Source organism: Dunckerocampus dactyliophorus, chromosome 7 (genome assembly GCF_027744805.1).
Source record: "Dunckerocampus dactyliophorus isolate RoL2022-P2 chromosome 7, RoL_Ddac_1.1, whole genome shotgun sequence".
Lineage (NCBI taxonomy): Eukaryota > Metazoa > Chordata > Actinopteri > Syngnathiformes > Syngnathidae > Dunckerocampus > Dunckerocampus dactyliophorus.
The window spans coordinates 16,207,618-16,224,260 of NC_072825.1; the positions used below are offsets into that span (position 1 = coordinate 16,207,618).

The 16,643-nt window shown below is 39.3% G+C and overlaps 1 protein-coding gene across 1 annotated transcript in view; it reads left to right on the forward strand.

Moving 5' to 3' along the window:
• The window catches only part of LOC129184967 (eukaryotic translation initiation factor 3 subunit H), a 64,047-nt gene extending 47,679 nt beyond the window's left edge, over positions 1-16,368 (forward strand). The window contains exons 5-8 of the mRNA XM_054781551.1: positions 706-855; positions 6,767-6,887; positions 15,561-15,693; positions 16,087-16,368. Coding sequence (XP_054637526.1) covers positions 706-855; positions 6,767-6,887; positions 15,561-15,693; positions 16,087-16,181 — 499 coding nt within the window. The 3' untranslated portion in view covers positions 16,182-16,368. The remainder of the gene's footprint in view (positions 1-705; positions 856-6,766; positions 6,888-15,560; positions 15,694-16,086) is intronic.
• The last annotated feature ends 275 nt before the right edge of the window (positions 16,369-16,643 follow it).

The window sequence follows — 16,643 nt, forward strand, 5'->3', positions numbered from 1 at the left end:
GAAAGAACAAATGGGAGCGAGACACAAAATGTTTTGAGTAAGCTGTTTTTTGCAAACGAGTAATAAAGCGAAATAGGTATAGTTTAAGACCTCTAAAAGACCAAATCTTGGCCATCAATGTCATTTTCTGTCAGCTACTTGCACTGTCAGGATCTCTTGATGACAAAAGCAAAAAAGTGTCTGCAGTCTGATTGTTTTAAGTTACTGAGTCTTATTTAAAACTTATGTTTCTATTTTACAAAGGTTTGTTTTTTTAGCTAAACTTTTGCTCAGCTGATGAACAGCCTATTCCAGATGAATGATTTGCAATAAATTGCTTAGTCACATTTTTTTTTGGTTCTCACTTCAATGTCTTCTTTTTGCATTTTGAAACTCTACTTAGAACCTTCTTGAGATCAGTTCAAAAATGTAAATTCTTGCAATTTTTCCCCTGGTTTAAAAATTTTGATAAGGAGTGTAGTGTGTGTTGAACCACACAATAAGCTTTTGTTCACTCAAATGATAGGATGCTCCCTTTAAAACTACTTCTTGGGTATTTCATACCAAAGACTTCACCTTTAAATAGCTTCAGAAATATGTGACACTTGTATAAATACTTGAAATGGATGTGAAAAAGCATTGATGAATGACTGTTTTATCCTCGACACAAAGCAAAGTACTTGACCTTCAATCTTTTTGTCTTTTGTCTTTCTCTTTACGCTCCAGATTGAAGAAGGCTAACATTGGCTTCGAGCACATGTTCGAGGAGGTGCCTATTGTCATCAAAAACTCTCACCTTATCAATGTCCTGATGTGGGAGCTGGAGGACAAATCCACAGTCGCCGACAAACATGAGCTGCTCAACCTATCAAGCAGGTCAGATGAGAGCTCATTGAAAATTTATTCATCAGCCTAAAACAAAATTCACACGTGTAAAAATTCTGCTGTGTATCAATGGAGAACTACCAACACCAGTGTTTAAGCCACACCCACTCAATTTAGAGAGGAAAAACAGATTTGTCAATATACAAGCCGCACCACACTATAAGCGTGCGCGAGTTTGTGAGGACCAGGCAGCTCTTTATTTGACAGGAGCCAATCATAAGCTATGAGAAATCTCACAGCAAGCTTGTCAACCCATTGGAATTTGCAGGAGGTCATTACTCAATATACAGTAACATTCTGACTCACTGTCTTCTTACAAAGAACACTAAAATCATCACACAGCAACTTAACACTCAAAAGCTAGGTAAGATACTGTATATACAAGGCAAGTACCAATGCGAGTTTAAAATAAAACAACAGATATTTTAACTTCATCCCTTAATGCATACACGTACTGGACACAGTGCAGCCAAGAGACACGCTTTGAAATGAAGTTAATAAACTGTTGGGAATACATTAATACAATTTCATGGAACAAATACTAGAATTGTAAAGTTGTAAATATAGGTCAGTGCTTCTGCTGGCCCTGACCGCCTGCTGCTGCAATTTAGTAGCATTTAGTTGCAATTTAGTTGTTTTATTTAAGTTACAAAATACAAATATGTATATGTATATCTACAAGCTACCTTGTACTATATTTAGATCTTAAAAGTGCTCATGTCACCAAAAACAGTTTGGGGGAAAAAAAAACTAACAAAATTAAAATAGATGTTTTTGTCATACTACTGTCATCTGCTAGTGAACAACTATAAAATACTATCAAATTAATTTTATGAACCTCCGCCATCTTGGCTGTGTCATGTCGAGGACACTTTACGGCAACCAGACTCAACAAAACTCAGCCATGAACGCACAGCAAAGCAAAGAAAGTGAAATATTCAAAACAAATATTGTGTTGTGATAAGTATGATATAACACACAAAAAGTGGCAACCATAGTTATGATGTTGGACTGGCAGTGGTTGACACTGACAGATCGACTGCAAGATACAAGACAGTGAGCAGCAATCACTATTTAGCTAGCTCTCAAATTTGGCATGAAAACCAATAGTATTCTAAGATTCGTAGAATATATACTGTATAGTAGAAAAATGTGGATTTACTTATCGACACTGACGAATCAAATCCAAGATACAAGAAGACCGAGTAGCCAAGGCGATCGTTTATGCAAGCCTTGAAATTCGGCATGAAAATCTATATTATTATAAGATTCGTAGAATATATCTAGTAGAAAAATAATTATATTAACTTACTGCCACCTTGCCACGCTTTTCTTGTCTTCTGGGGCTTATTTATTTACCTCTGCATCAGTACCAGTGTTTCCCCCGGGGTTGAAGGGGTGGAAGCACTTTACGGTCCTATATGTTCCTTTATCTGAAGCACGGTATCAAAACGACTGTCCTTTAAATGTGCCGAAATCCAGTACCGAAAAATCTGATGCAGCGAATGTTGTCTTTTTAGAAACATTCTGCTCGCGTGTTCGAGAAAAAGCCCGCCACACAATGAGCGGGCATAATATAACAAAATATACAAAATAAACAAACGACAGGAATTCAACCACGACTGTGCCACAACAATATAGAAACAAATGCATTCCATTGGCACTTGGGAGGGTTCTAAAAGTGACGTCACTTCCTCCTTCAGTGACGAAACGTGTGTTAAAAAAAGGTAACTATTTCAACATTCGAGCACACATCTAACATAGGAAATATGCCTTTCAATGTTATTTTTCACGGTGCAAAGAAGATTAACATGTGTGAGTAGTACACTGTTTAATATATGACAGTGTAGCACGTGAGGAGCTGTTTATTTGCCTTCCCGATAGGTTTCCTGGCATGACTGGGAATGGACTGTCTGACAAGATGGAATGGTTTCCTGACGTTGTCAGATTGCAGCTCAGTTTCTGTCTTTGTATTGAATTGTAGTGTCCATTTCGCTACATCTTCTGGTGACATTCACACCCTCTCTTCTCATTTCCAGTCCTTCAAAGAAGTAAATGATAATGGGTTTTATTTAATGTTTTTCCCTTTGTCTCTTTTTCTAATCTGCAGCCCCATTTGTCTATGTCATCTACTTGGAAAGCTGAGTGAATACCGTTTCACTTCAGGAAACGAGGTTGTTGTTACCACAGATGATGACATGGATCCCAGTGATGAATTGCATGAATTTGAAATCTTTTCCAGCTCTCTTGTAAATGTTTCCTAGTTGTAAAGTTCCAAAGTACCCCGTCTTTGTCAGTCAGTAGCTTTTTTTGATCCCTCGTGTGTCTTTGTGGATCTTCTTACTTATCTTATTTTCCCACTGTTTCTTGTAATGTTTGCTAAACACGCACTTTATACGAGGGCCAATTCCGATATTAGGGAATAAAACATTTCGGGAACCGATATATCGGACCATTAAATTTTTTTTTACATTTTTCAATAAAAAAAACAAGTAAATACCTGCTTTTGATGACTTAAATATAGTTCCAAACACTTGTTACACATATATAAATTGAAGGGAGAACATTTTATGAATTTAAAATGCTTACAAACTTGTGTGGAACAAGTAGCATATGAACATTTTGAACATAAAAGTAATAAAAAATATGATGTGCAAAAGGGCAGTAATCCTTTGGGAAATTAAATAATCATGAAAAGTTTGTATGATTTACGATTTTTACTTTCACATGCCCGTATTATTGCCAATCCAACAGAGGCTGGCTATAGTATAGATATATTTTAAACATCTGTTCTCTCAAGGCTATAATCGGTTGGGCCCTATTATTAATTTTTAAGACAAACACCACATTACCTGCATCATTTTACCATCTATACTATATTATGTGCAATTTATTAGTAAAAATAACTTTTGGCCGATTATTACCAATTATTCGCTAATGGCTATAATCAGCCGATTAAACCGGACTGCCAATTAACAGTCTACTTTGTACCACAAAAATCTGTGACTTCTGCTTCTTGAAAGAGAAGCACTTTCAATTAGCTTTTTGTGTGATGAATGAAATGCTCTCTCGGACGACAAACTATTCAGTTTTTCCTTTTTATAGTATCAACCAAACTTTCACAAAGTAATTCCAGAGATAAATACAAACGAGAAGTGGAGTGCTGCGGCCTTGTCAAGGTTGAACTTGCAGCAGCAGTGAGACTCTCCACTTACAATTAGGCTCACGGGACGTGAGAACGTGCCTGGTGGTGTTGTGTAGTGAGTGTTGGAAAAACATAGAGATGTGGAACAAGAATAAGTGGTGTGCAAAGGCACATGCAGAAGGGTCCTTAAGTGTAAAGCTTTTCTGTGGAAAGTACAATGAAACTGTGAGAATGTGCTTATTGATGCGTAAGCGCAGAAAGTTCAGACTGTTAAAACTATGGATATAAAAAATAGCCTTAAGAGGCTTCTTTACGGCTGTCAAAATGTTTTTACTGTGTTTTGTTTATGCTGTTTGATATGGTATTTTGTTGACTGTACCACAGAATTGATATCAATATCCATTACTAATTTACTATAAAAATGTCAAAGCTCCTACAGTTTGCTACTTTTTGTATCAAGCATTCCCCTTGTCAAAGGAAGGGTTGCTGCTTTATGGCCTTAATCCATTCCACCTCTTAAGTAGGGGGTTGTGAGAAACTTTCACCTGATAGAAATCTGATTGCAACACCTTTTGCCATTATCTTTTGAATTACAAGAAGGCATGATCAATATTTTTATAATGGCAACAATATATCAAATGTCAGCGTGTCCTCTTAGAGCCGTCAGTCTCGGTGATGAACCTAAAGATACTTATCATCTAACACCGCAGCTCCTCTCTTCTCTACAGATCTTAAGAGAGTGCATGTTCATTATTTTGCTACGGTTTCTGACCTTACTTTTTTGGTATGTTGCAGTTATTTACAACTGCAGCAGACATCTCTTTCCTTTTCACAGCAAAAACTCCTAAAACGCACTGTACATTACCTTTTGAAAAACAAACACATGTAGTTCATTGAGCAACATTTATCAAAAGACCCAAATGCTTTGTGGATGACGAATGAAGCGACGACAAAGCATTTTTCCCCTGAAAATTTTGTTCAAATTTTAATCATGACCTCAAAAGCGTTTTGACATTAGAAATTTTACTGAATGTGGATGCAAGGACATTTTAGTGGATTTGATAATATTGGATAGTTTGATTTACAGTGAAATTATACATGTGAATAATTAAATTTTAATCTAATTTTAATAATAAAACATCTGTCTGTACATATACACATATTTAAGTTATATATTCATGCGAGTATGTTGTGCTTTAAACTGAATCAAATCAAAGTTACTGGTACAGTGGAACCTGGGTGAGCATCCGCCCTGGTTAGGGTTGTTTTTTTTGGTGAACGTTGAAAAATGTTGCCACAATTTTGTGTCTGTTTACGTGCATTCTCTGGCTAGCATACAACATGGCGTGACTTTTGTCGTATTGTTAATAAACTGGGTGAGTCGATCTGCATTCTTAATATGTTGTTTTTATCACAAAAGGTCATTTCTTCTTTGCATCCCAATAGCTAGCGAACAAAATGGTAAGTGGAAGCAGAAGTTGTGTACATTGCCCGTCTATGATGTCATCAGCGGTTGACTCTCGAAAATGTTAACACCATCCATCCATTTTCTATGCCGCTTCTCCTCATTAGGGTCGCGGGGGAATGCTGGGGCCTATCCCAGCTGACTTCGGGCGACAGGCGGGGGTACACCCTGGACTGATCGCCGGGCACATATAGACAAACAACCATTCACACTCACATTCATACCTATGGACAATTTAGAGTTTCCAATTAACCTAACATGCATGTTTTTCGGAATGTGGGCCAAAACACGATTTTATAGTTTTATAATTATAGTTTTACATGCATACAGTAAAACAATTCTAACAATGTAAGTTCTAATTCCGCTTGCCGTGTTAACATTTTTTACTTTCTGGAACGGATTAATTGGATTTACATTATTTCTTATGGGAAAAATACATTTGGTTAGCATTCGTTTTGGTTAGAGTCAGACCTTCTGGAACGAATGAATGACGCTTGCCAAGGTTCCACTATATTTCTAACAGTATTTTTTTTTTTTCAAACGCAGCACAGTAAGAATAGTGAAACTAAGAGTTTTTATCTGTTTTTATCACTTTTATCCTGCACAATTAAATTGGGCCGTCTTGCCCATTACTCCTTTTTGTGTGGTAAACAGAAGACTGCCTGAATTAATTTTAGCAGTTATTACTCATTGATGTCCAGTGGTCTCCTGTTTGGGCGACATTGTTCAAAAACCTCTTCCTTTTTTCCTTTTCGGTGTCATAGAGCTTGTGGATGTTGGCCATCGCTGTGGCTTGTAGGATGCGTTCATGGACACCACTTAAACTGTCAATTAGATTAAATTAGACACCACTTTAAATGTCAATGTCCTCTACAGTCCTTTGCGATCCATTTGGCAATTGTGCTGGTCAGTTTACCAGAGGTAGCCTTACTTCATGTTAATGGCCTTTGGTCATTCAACGTAATCTTGCGCAAGCCTCTTGTTGAACTCACAAGCTGCAGCCCCAACAAACGCATGCATTGCATTGGCATAGTACAGTATGTACAGCTTTGGTGAAACTGAAGGTCTTGCAGAACGTGCAAATCACTTTTTGTTTGACTGGTCCATCATTGTTGTTTTTGTAATAAAATCCATCCATTGGACCAGCTGGCTCATCTTGCCTTCTTAAACACAATGAATTAAATAAATTGATGACCTGGCAGCCTGAGTTAGAAGCCATGATTTTAGGGTTGGGAAATGGAAATTTGTCACTGAGCAAAACAATGTGAATGATTAACAACTTTGTCTTGCAGTAACCATTTGGAGAAAAGCCTTCAGCTCCTGATGGACAGAGTGGATGACATGAGCCAAGACATCGTCAAATATAACACCTACAGCCGCAATCTGAGTAAACAGCAGCAGCAGAAGCACCAGGTAATACTCACCTATACACTTGTATACATACACAAACTTTCTAGCACCTTCACACCACCCACAGACATTGTGAGACAAGTAGCAAAGGAAATCTCAACATTGCAGCCCGCATATGTTAGGGAAAGGCCTACTAAGGTGCACACACACACACACACACAGTCTCTGCAGAAAAAACGCAGGTGTCATTCTCTCAGCTGGTAATACGACCAATTGCAACAATAATCACAGCATGCAAGCTACAAAGAATACGCCCACACACACACACACACACAAATACTACAGTAATACATTTTCCCTGACTCACATGATAGTAACTCCACGATTAACTACAGTAAACAACAAATGTTGAAATATACACCTCCAGTAACATCTGTTTCAGTATGTGCACATGCCAGTGTCAGTCTTTCATTCACTATTTCAGTACAGACAGAAACCTGTTTGGTTTGAATTAAAACTAGCAATGCATTACCTTTTCCCTTTGAAACGGTACTGCTCTACCAGACAAAGTAGTATGCTACCTAACCTTTTCTAATATTGCACACCTTTCGTGTACCAAAGACAGGCAACCCAAACACTGGAAATACCTAAGTGTGATGCAGTGTAGGTCAACACTATTGCCAACTACAGCCACAATAGTAACTGCTGACTTACGACCTCTCTAAGCATTGTTGATGTTGTTGTACTGTCGTTGTACAACACTGTAACACATATTTTGTATTAACATTTTTGAAAGTCAACCACTGAATACATCACAGACGGGCGACATACTCTGTAGCTGACTTCTGGTTCCAGTTGCCATTTTAAACGCCTGCTGTTTTGCTTCTAACACACACCAACTGCAATGAGAAGCTAAGCAATATATAGTTTTTGGGCCAAATTACTGCATGTGAATAAAATGTTAATTTTATTTATGTCAGTTTTATTTGCCAGTATTTTTTCAGTATTGCTCAGTATTGTACAGTTATCTTTTTACGTGTTTTTTTATGATGTGGCGGCGATGGAACACTGCAAATAATAAACAACTTTTGAGTGCCCCTCAACTTTAAATGTTGACTCCCTGGTCAGGTTTTTAGTCATCAGGTTTGGAGAACGTGTCATATACAACAGTATGTCTGTCCTAATTTGGTGCGCTTGTTACCCCATTGGTAGCGTTACTCTGTCTCACCTCTGCCATCACACCTGTCTTCATAGCTCCTAATGATAAACAAGTCAGGAGACATCTGGTGGAAGTGTCCAGGCTGGTTAACCCCCTCGTCGAAGACACGTTCAGTTTGAGTTAACAACTGCTTGGAGTTAAATTACGAGAAGTGACTTTTACAAGGATGTCTCTATTAACATAGCTTGAAACATGTTTTTCATCCTTGAAGTTCTGTAGAAAAGAAATTACATTTATTGCGTTCCTGCTTGACTGCTGCTTCTGCTGATCTTCTCCCTGGTCTGTATTGGTTTCTGAAGTTCTGGTTTCTCTTGTCTGCTTGAATTACATGGCCTGTCTGTCTTAGGGCGCCTTTCAGTGGAAAATATCTGCTTTGAAAAATGAATGGAAGCACATCAGGTGTGAGTTTGTCTCTGTGCCTCATTTCATATTGGTTTTGTCCTGACCAAGATGCTGCTCACTACTGTAGGCTATATCATCACTTGTTGAAAGAGGACATAAAACATGAACGCTCACTACTCGTGAAAGAAACTAAAGTTCCGCTTCCTCTCTGTGCTGCTGGATTGAATGGTTGAACTCAACACATGCCCGAATATTTAATAACTCATGACTAGAACCTGGTCCAACATTTTACCTTTATTTGTAATCATGATCCACCTGCAATACGACCCCTGTGTACTTTGTTGCTCCTGTACTCAAAGCCACAAAAAATTTAATTTTTTACCACAAATCATTCCTGCCCTGATGTAGGACTACTTAAGAAGGTGTGTTGTAGTTGACATGATATGTCAAATCTGAGTCTTGCTTCTTTACCTGTGAAATACCGTGGACGTAGTAGAACAGTGAATTTCAACTGGTGAGTCGCGACGGACACGTCAGTGGTTCGCAGGTCTTTTATTCTGAAGGGGATTTCCATCTATTAACAGTGGTGTGAAAAAGTTAGCCCCCTTGCTGAGTTCTTTTTTTTTTGCATGTTTGTCTCACTTAAATGTTTCAGATCATCAAACACATTTAAATATTAACCAATGACAACACAACTGAAGACAAAATGCAGTTTTTAAATGAAACTTTTTATTATTAAGGGAGAAAAAAAATCCAAACCTACATGGTCCTATATGTATAAATGTGATATTAGTTTTACTTCATAAACTGAAACAAGTGATACTTTCTTTTAATATGCAAATTAGTTAGAAAATAAGTCCTATAATAACCCTGTTTTTATTATCTTTCAGCATCTCGGAGACCTATTTCATGCAGTTTTCATCAGCTGTAAATTAAAAAGCTGCAGCAGTAATGTGTTTTAGTGTGTTCAAAAACACTTAACATGCACAGACACCATATACAACACACTTAGCTAGAAGCAGAGAAAGATTCACAGATGAAGACTCATCAGGGTTAGCACATTCACAGCCTCAATCAGATGCATCATAAATGTCTGCCAACACAAGCAAAGAGAGTCATGCACGCACAAATATATTAGTCATAACAATGGTAGCATAGACGGCTCACTAATGTGCATTGTGTAGATACAACAAACTTCCACCTACGTTCAAACGGCTTCAATAATTCTGTCGCTACTCGCAGAGATTGGAATTGTGAAAATGTCTGAAGCGTTAATGTTCTGCCTTCATCATCACCCAGGTTCACAAGCATCGGCCAGACGTACAATAATCACACAACTCTGAGCCCATCACTGTTCACAACGTGAGCCTCGCAAAAAGACAACACACGTACACAGGCAAACGTCCCCGGGCCAATCACCCACACTGCAGCCAGTATGATTTATCACCCTCCCCCACCGACCTTCTCATCATCGCAGGCCTCGAGCCGCGCACGCACACACACACACACACACACACACACACACACACACACACACACACACACACACACACACACACACACACACACACACACACAACCTTTTGATGTTGTCTACTTTATATATTTATTTTGGGCAGTTATGTACAGTGAACAATATGTGCACTGACAGCAACTGAAAGTGAGCTCTATTACACCTTTCATGTATCTACTGTATTTGCGCCCTGTAATCTTGTGCTATTGACCCTGATGCTTCTGGGACAAATGGAACCTTATTAATCATCGGAAGGCTGCAAAACCTGTAAATAGCAGGTTCTCCGTTAGACTTTGGTAGAGGAAATGTTTGTCACTTCCCCTGATTTATGTATTTTCATGTTTTTGTCTCACCACAGTGTAATCTTTTATGGCTTTTTATGGTAACACTTCTAAATAATGCACTGCTGGCATGGATAACTTTAGGTAAAGACATCCATGTACTTTCACGTCAGTCAGTTTAGTCGGTACATTGCTTCAAAGGAATAAAAAATATATAAGAATACCATCACCGGCTAGAATATTGTTACCAATAGAGAACAGATTGTACAAATAAATGTCTACTTGTCACAATTTGGAGTTAAACTTTGTAAAAATGATTGCCCTTCATGGCTTTCACTCACCACTGTGTTGTATACTTGTACATGTCTGTTGCACGTGCATAGACATAGGCAGTCTCAGAGAAGCGACCTACACTTTGGTGTCATTGTGTGGTTTTTATAGGCTATACATTCAATGATATTTAACATTAGCGAAACTTTGCCAAATCACTATCATAAGCTGACAACAAACATAACTAATGCGCATGGGTTTGTGTTACATCGGCCGTGGCTGGAATATACCGTAATTTCCGGACTATAGAGCGCACCGGTATATAAGCCGCACCCGCTAAATGTAAATAAAATGTAAATAAATGCTTCCTCACCCCCAAACAGTGCATGTAATGTGGCTAATTAAGCAGTAGCTTACCATAAATGTCATTCATCGCCGTCCTCCCCCTAGGAATTAAAACAACTAAAGTCTTCTTCTTCAGCATCACATTTGCCAATCACAACAGCCTCATTATTCCTTCGTCACACACTTTGTTAGTTTCTCTCTCTCATTTGTTGTCGCTGTTGGAGTCACCTTTGCCTCGAGGCAAATTAGCCGTTTAGCTTGAGCTATCCTGCTATCACGCAGTAGTCCTGCCTTTGGAAACCTGTTGGTGATAGTGGACGGTTGGCAGTCCGAGCAGTCCAAGCAGAAGCTTTAGTAACTCTACACTTGATCAAACTTATTCAAGATATGTCAGAGATTGCTGCATGAGGTTTCAAAATGTGATATTAGCTTCCACTTCATTTGTCAACATGACTACTTCCTGAAGCTGCACTGTAAGCATAATGGCAAATGGAGCCATAAATTAGCCCAATCACTGTACAAGCTGCAGGGCTCAAAGCGAGAGAAAATTAGCGGCGTATACACCAGAAATTATGGTCACAGTCAAAAGTTAGCACCCCCATGCACTACCTAACCAAGGCAGCAACACCTTTAACTGCGAATGCTTTGTTTTTTGTGGATTTGCAACATTTTTTTCAAATCAGGAACAGCCTCCTCAAAGGGATGTTAAAGGCTTAGTTCAGATTTTTTGACATGAAACTGTATGACATCCCCATCAGCAGTGTAGTCCATCAACAGTGACTTATCCCCCACTTGGTCCCGTGAGCCCAGTTCTGGTCGGATTTCGGTGATGAGAACCTTAGTTCCCGTTAGTTATTGGGGTTACTTAAGTAAAGAGTTTGGCTTCTCAAAACAATATGCGTTCAAAAGAGCAATACATTTGCAAACCAAAAATGCTTTTTTCCCCTCACAAATCGCTCTGCTCTTACTTTCTCAGACGTCATATTAATGCGCGCTATCAGATGTCCATTGCTGTGTATGTGATGCTGTGACCCTCACATCTTCGTCCACTGTGAAACACATACGTAAACAAGATGGCTGCGACATCGCGGCGGATGCATCTTTTTCACACATTGCCACATTGATATGACGATTGTCACCAGGCACAAATCTGGGGAAAGCAATAGAAACATATGTACTGTTTTTAAGGTCCCAATGACCACATTGGCCTTCATCAACTATAAATGGAAGAAGTTTGAAACCAACAGGACTTTTCCAAGAGCTGGCCAGCTGTTAAACTGAGCGATTGGGAGAGAAGGGCCAATTAATTCAATTTAATTCAATTTTATTTATAGTACCAAATCTCAACAAATGCACTTTACACACGAGGTTGGTCTATGATCACGCTCATACATGAAAAGAGAAACCAACTGAACCTCACATGAGCAAGCACTTGGTAACGGAGGCAAGGAAAAACTCCCTCTGGGGAAGAAACCTTGAACAGAACCCAGCCTCTATGGGGCGGCCGTCTGTCTCGACAGGTTGTGTTAGGATAGAAAAAAATAGAGTGGAGGGGTAGATGGTAGATCAAATGAGAAAACAGGAGAGTCTTTATCTTAGTCCAAGGGACAGAGAGGTGTATAAGGAGAAGTCGGTCTAACTATATGCTTGAGCAAAAACCTTTCATTTTACTTTTAAATACAGAGAGGGTGTCTGCGCACTGGATAGAGTCAGGGAGATGGTTCCAGAACATAGAATTTACCTGCGATTCTACTTCTAAAAATCCTGGCAGTGTCAAATAGGTGTAAATTCTGGGAGAGCAGTGTTGTACGGGGTTCATAGGACACTAGAAGCTATCAAAGATATGCTGGTGCATCTCCGTGTGGTGCTTTGTATGTAAGAAGGAGAATTTGAACTTGATTCTAAATTTTACATGTAACCGGTGCAGTGAGGCTTGCACAGGTGAAATATGATCTCTTCATCTGGCTCTGGTTGAGACTTATGCGGCGGTGTTTTGGACCAACTGACAGGGAGTTACAATAATCCACCCGGGAGGTCTCAAAAGCATGAACAAGCTTTTCGGCATCTGGTAGTGGCAGAAGATTTCAGATTTTTTTTAATGTTTTGTAGATTTTTGTAGAAAACATGCTGTTCTTAACACTTGTCGTGTTTGGGAACTCAAGGAAAGATCCTGATCAAAATGATGCCGATTTACCCGATAGTCACTCTAACAGAGCTCCATCATTCCTCCTTAGCACGTGAACCACCCTCCAGAAAGACAACCACCTTTGCAGAAATCCACTCGTCAAGCCTGTATGGTAGAGTGGCCAAACGGGAGCCACTCCTGAGTAAAAGACAGCCTGCCTGGAGTTTGCCAAAAGGCACATGACGGATTCTCAGACCATAACAAACAAAATTCTGTGGTCTGATGAGACAGAGATTGAACACTTAAGAGTCTATGTCAGCCACAGGAACTGTGACACCAGTCAGGGTAGAGGCAAAGATCATATCGAAACATCCTGGATGAAAACCTGCTCCTCCAGACTTCTGCTACTACCGAGTCTGGAGATGGTAAATTTTTCAGCAAGACAACAACCCTAAGCACACAGCCACAATATCAAAGGAGTAGCTTTAGGACAACTGTGTGAATGTCCTTGAGTGGCCCAGCCAGAGCCCAGACTCGAATCCGATTTAATACCTCTGGAGAGATGTGAAAATGGCTGTACACCAACGCTTCCCATCCAAAGAGGAATGTTCAAATGGTCCACAGATACAGTAGGTGCGTGAAGTCTGTAGATCATATTCAGAAATACTTGGCTGTAAATGCTGCTAAAGGTGCATCAACAAAGTATTGAGCAAAGACTGTGAATGCCAATGTGCATGTGATTTATTCTTTTTTAAAATTTTGATTATAGATTTTGTGTGTCGAATTTTTAGGAAAAATGTTATTTATCCCATTTTGTAATAATGCTGGAACATAAAATGTAGAAAAAGTGAAGTGCTGTGAATACTTCCTGGATGCAATGTATATACTGGATCCTCAGCAGGTTAACTTGGCTATTAGAATACATTTCTAGTTATTTTGCACTTGCATATAAATGAGCTGGGAAATGCTCTCGACTAAAATTCAAGATGATTCAAGTGTTAAAACAAGGCCTTGATGCAAACTTGAAGCATGTACTTCTTGGTGTAAGCCCAAATATAAGACATACCCAGAAATACACTCTCTGCTACATGAGGCTCGGTATAGTTGTAGCTGCGGGGATGCTTCTGTGCAGGACGCTGTGGAAGCCTTGTGAAGTTGCAGGGTAAATACAACACACTACAGAGGAATCCTTCTGCAGTCTGTCTGACAGCTGCTATGTGGGACACGATCATTTCCGTCTAAAGCGAACATAGAAAGTCAAAGCTGCACGGAACACAAAGGCTCATTCAAATCCATCCATTTTGTGTTTCATAACCCTCATTGTATGTGAGTTGTCAATTGTCAAGAAAACCTTAGCAACTGCTTGCACAGTGCAATCTCTACTTTGAATGCGATCTCTGATTGCAGATATACAAAATTATCTAGATGAAGACACAAACGCACGAGAGAGGTGGCAAAGGTAATTTGGTTGTTGAAATATTTTAACATTCTTAAAAGGGTAGCTAATTTATGCACTGTTAATAGCGCTGTATCACTGACACAGAATGAAATATCCCCTAATTTTGATAAGTCACGAGAGCCTTCTAACCTCATATAATATACAGTTCCCTTAAGAAGTATTGGAAGTGAGGTCAGTTCATGTCAGTGTCACTTAGTACACCAGCGGTTTCCTTCTTCAGGACATTCCAAATGATTGTCTTGGTTATGAACAATGTTTCTGCCATGGTTCTGATGGATTTTTTTTTTATCTTCTCTCAGACTCACAATTGCTTGTTTTTCACTGATAGACAGCTCTCTGATTTTCATGTTGTTTTCACCTCAAAATGCAGTTTACACAGGCAAACCCTATCCTACCCAATGTAAAACTGAGTGTAGACATCCAGTGGTATTTATTAATCAAATAAGCAATGTAATAGAACACACTTGGGCAACAAAACACACCTGTCAGAAAATAATAAAATGTTAAGTTAAAAAAAATCAGATTCTAACGGGAGAAAGTCAAATTTTAAGAGAATAAATATGTTACGTATTATGAAGTAAAATAACGTCATTTTAATACATTTTTAAATAAAAGGTGGAATATGAGAAACAAAACAAAACAAAATAAAGTTGTATTTTTTGGCAAATTAGCATGTCATATTATGAAAATAAATTTTACAAAGATTATTTAAGAAGAACTTTGAAATAAATAAAAAAAAAACACCTGTCACATGATCCAGTACATTTGCTAACATGACAAATGGGTGGGTTCCAAGTTGGGTTGTAAGTTGTGTAACGATCCAGATGTAAATACCTGGAAATAAAAGGTGAAACGCTGTTATCTGGTCTCATATCCATCTTTTGATGTCAAACCCAAATATTGTTAGTCTCCAGCAAAAATAAAGACATTGACCTCACTGTTCCAATACTTGGATGGCACCGTAACTTCCACGTTATATTCTTCTTCTGTTAGTACATCTCTTTTACGCTTGCACTGTTGGCAGCTGAGGTGGTCTAACTCACCTGCCATTGCTATCTGATGTTGTGTATCTTGCCCCGTTATTATCCCTATATTTTCACCCTTTCTCCTCTTGGACCCCTATTATACCCTACCTGTGCAGTCCTCTAATGCCTCGTTTGTCCATCCCATCACTCCTTACAGTACCTCCAGAGGCGGCAGCAGGAAAATGCCCAGCGCCAGAGTCGAGGGGAGGCGCCGTTGCCTGAAGAGGACATCACCAAAATGTTCAAGCCCCCTCAGCCTCCACCTCGCATGGACACGCTACTCATTGCAGGTACAATAATGTACACGGTGCATTTTCCTGTGTCCTCTCCAAGATAGAACCTTCCACTTGTCCAAACTCCATCAACCTCCAGTTTTCCCCCTCACAGGAGCTCAGGCTCTGCTTTGTAATTATGCCCCCCATTATCTGGAAATTACATTAATCGAAAGTTTATTTGCTCAATCTCCAAGTGAACCACCCCCATGTCTGCTGTTTCATGCTGTTCAGCTCTCCTCGGCCCCCAACAGCTTCCCGGTCCTGCAATTTATTCTGTTCTCCCCACTAATTTGATGTTTTGCTATGCTTCTGTTCCCTTCCCCTTTTCCTCCGGCCTCGACCTGCTTGGGTGTGCGTCTGTGGACAAACGTACGTATGGCGTGGATGTATGTGGCTACCCTCCAACAGGGCAAATTAACAACTACTGCCAGAATGTGAAGGAATTCACCTCGCAGAACCTCGGGAAGCTGTTCATGGCGGAGGCTCTCCAAGGCCACAACTAGACGAGACAACAAGAGTCAAGGGAGAAGAGTGCACAGAGGAAGAATACATTAAAGCAAAACTAACCAACAACAACTGAAGTGCTCTCCTGCTGTTTATTTCCTGCCCATCTCGTCATTGTTTTCACACCAAATGTATCTTTGATTTAAGATTGAAATAAAAGCGACGCAGCTCTTAATTTTCCTTGTCGGTTTTTTAACAATTAAACACAAAATTGTGCCACCTCATTTCATATGTACGCCTTTTAATTCACTACTTTCAGTCCTCTGGTCACAAGTGTGTACAATCAATGAAGGCAGTTTTCCTTTACATTTGTGAAATAATGAGTCATTTAATTGTTGTAACCACTCAGTTGAATAACTTTCCGCTCACTAACATATTCCATCATCAACTGTAAGTGGTATTCTTGCAAAGTGGAAGCGTTTAGAGACCACAGTAACTCAGCCGCAAAGTGTCAGACCGCA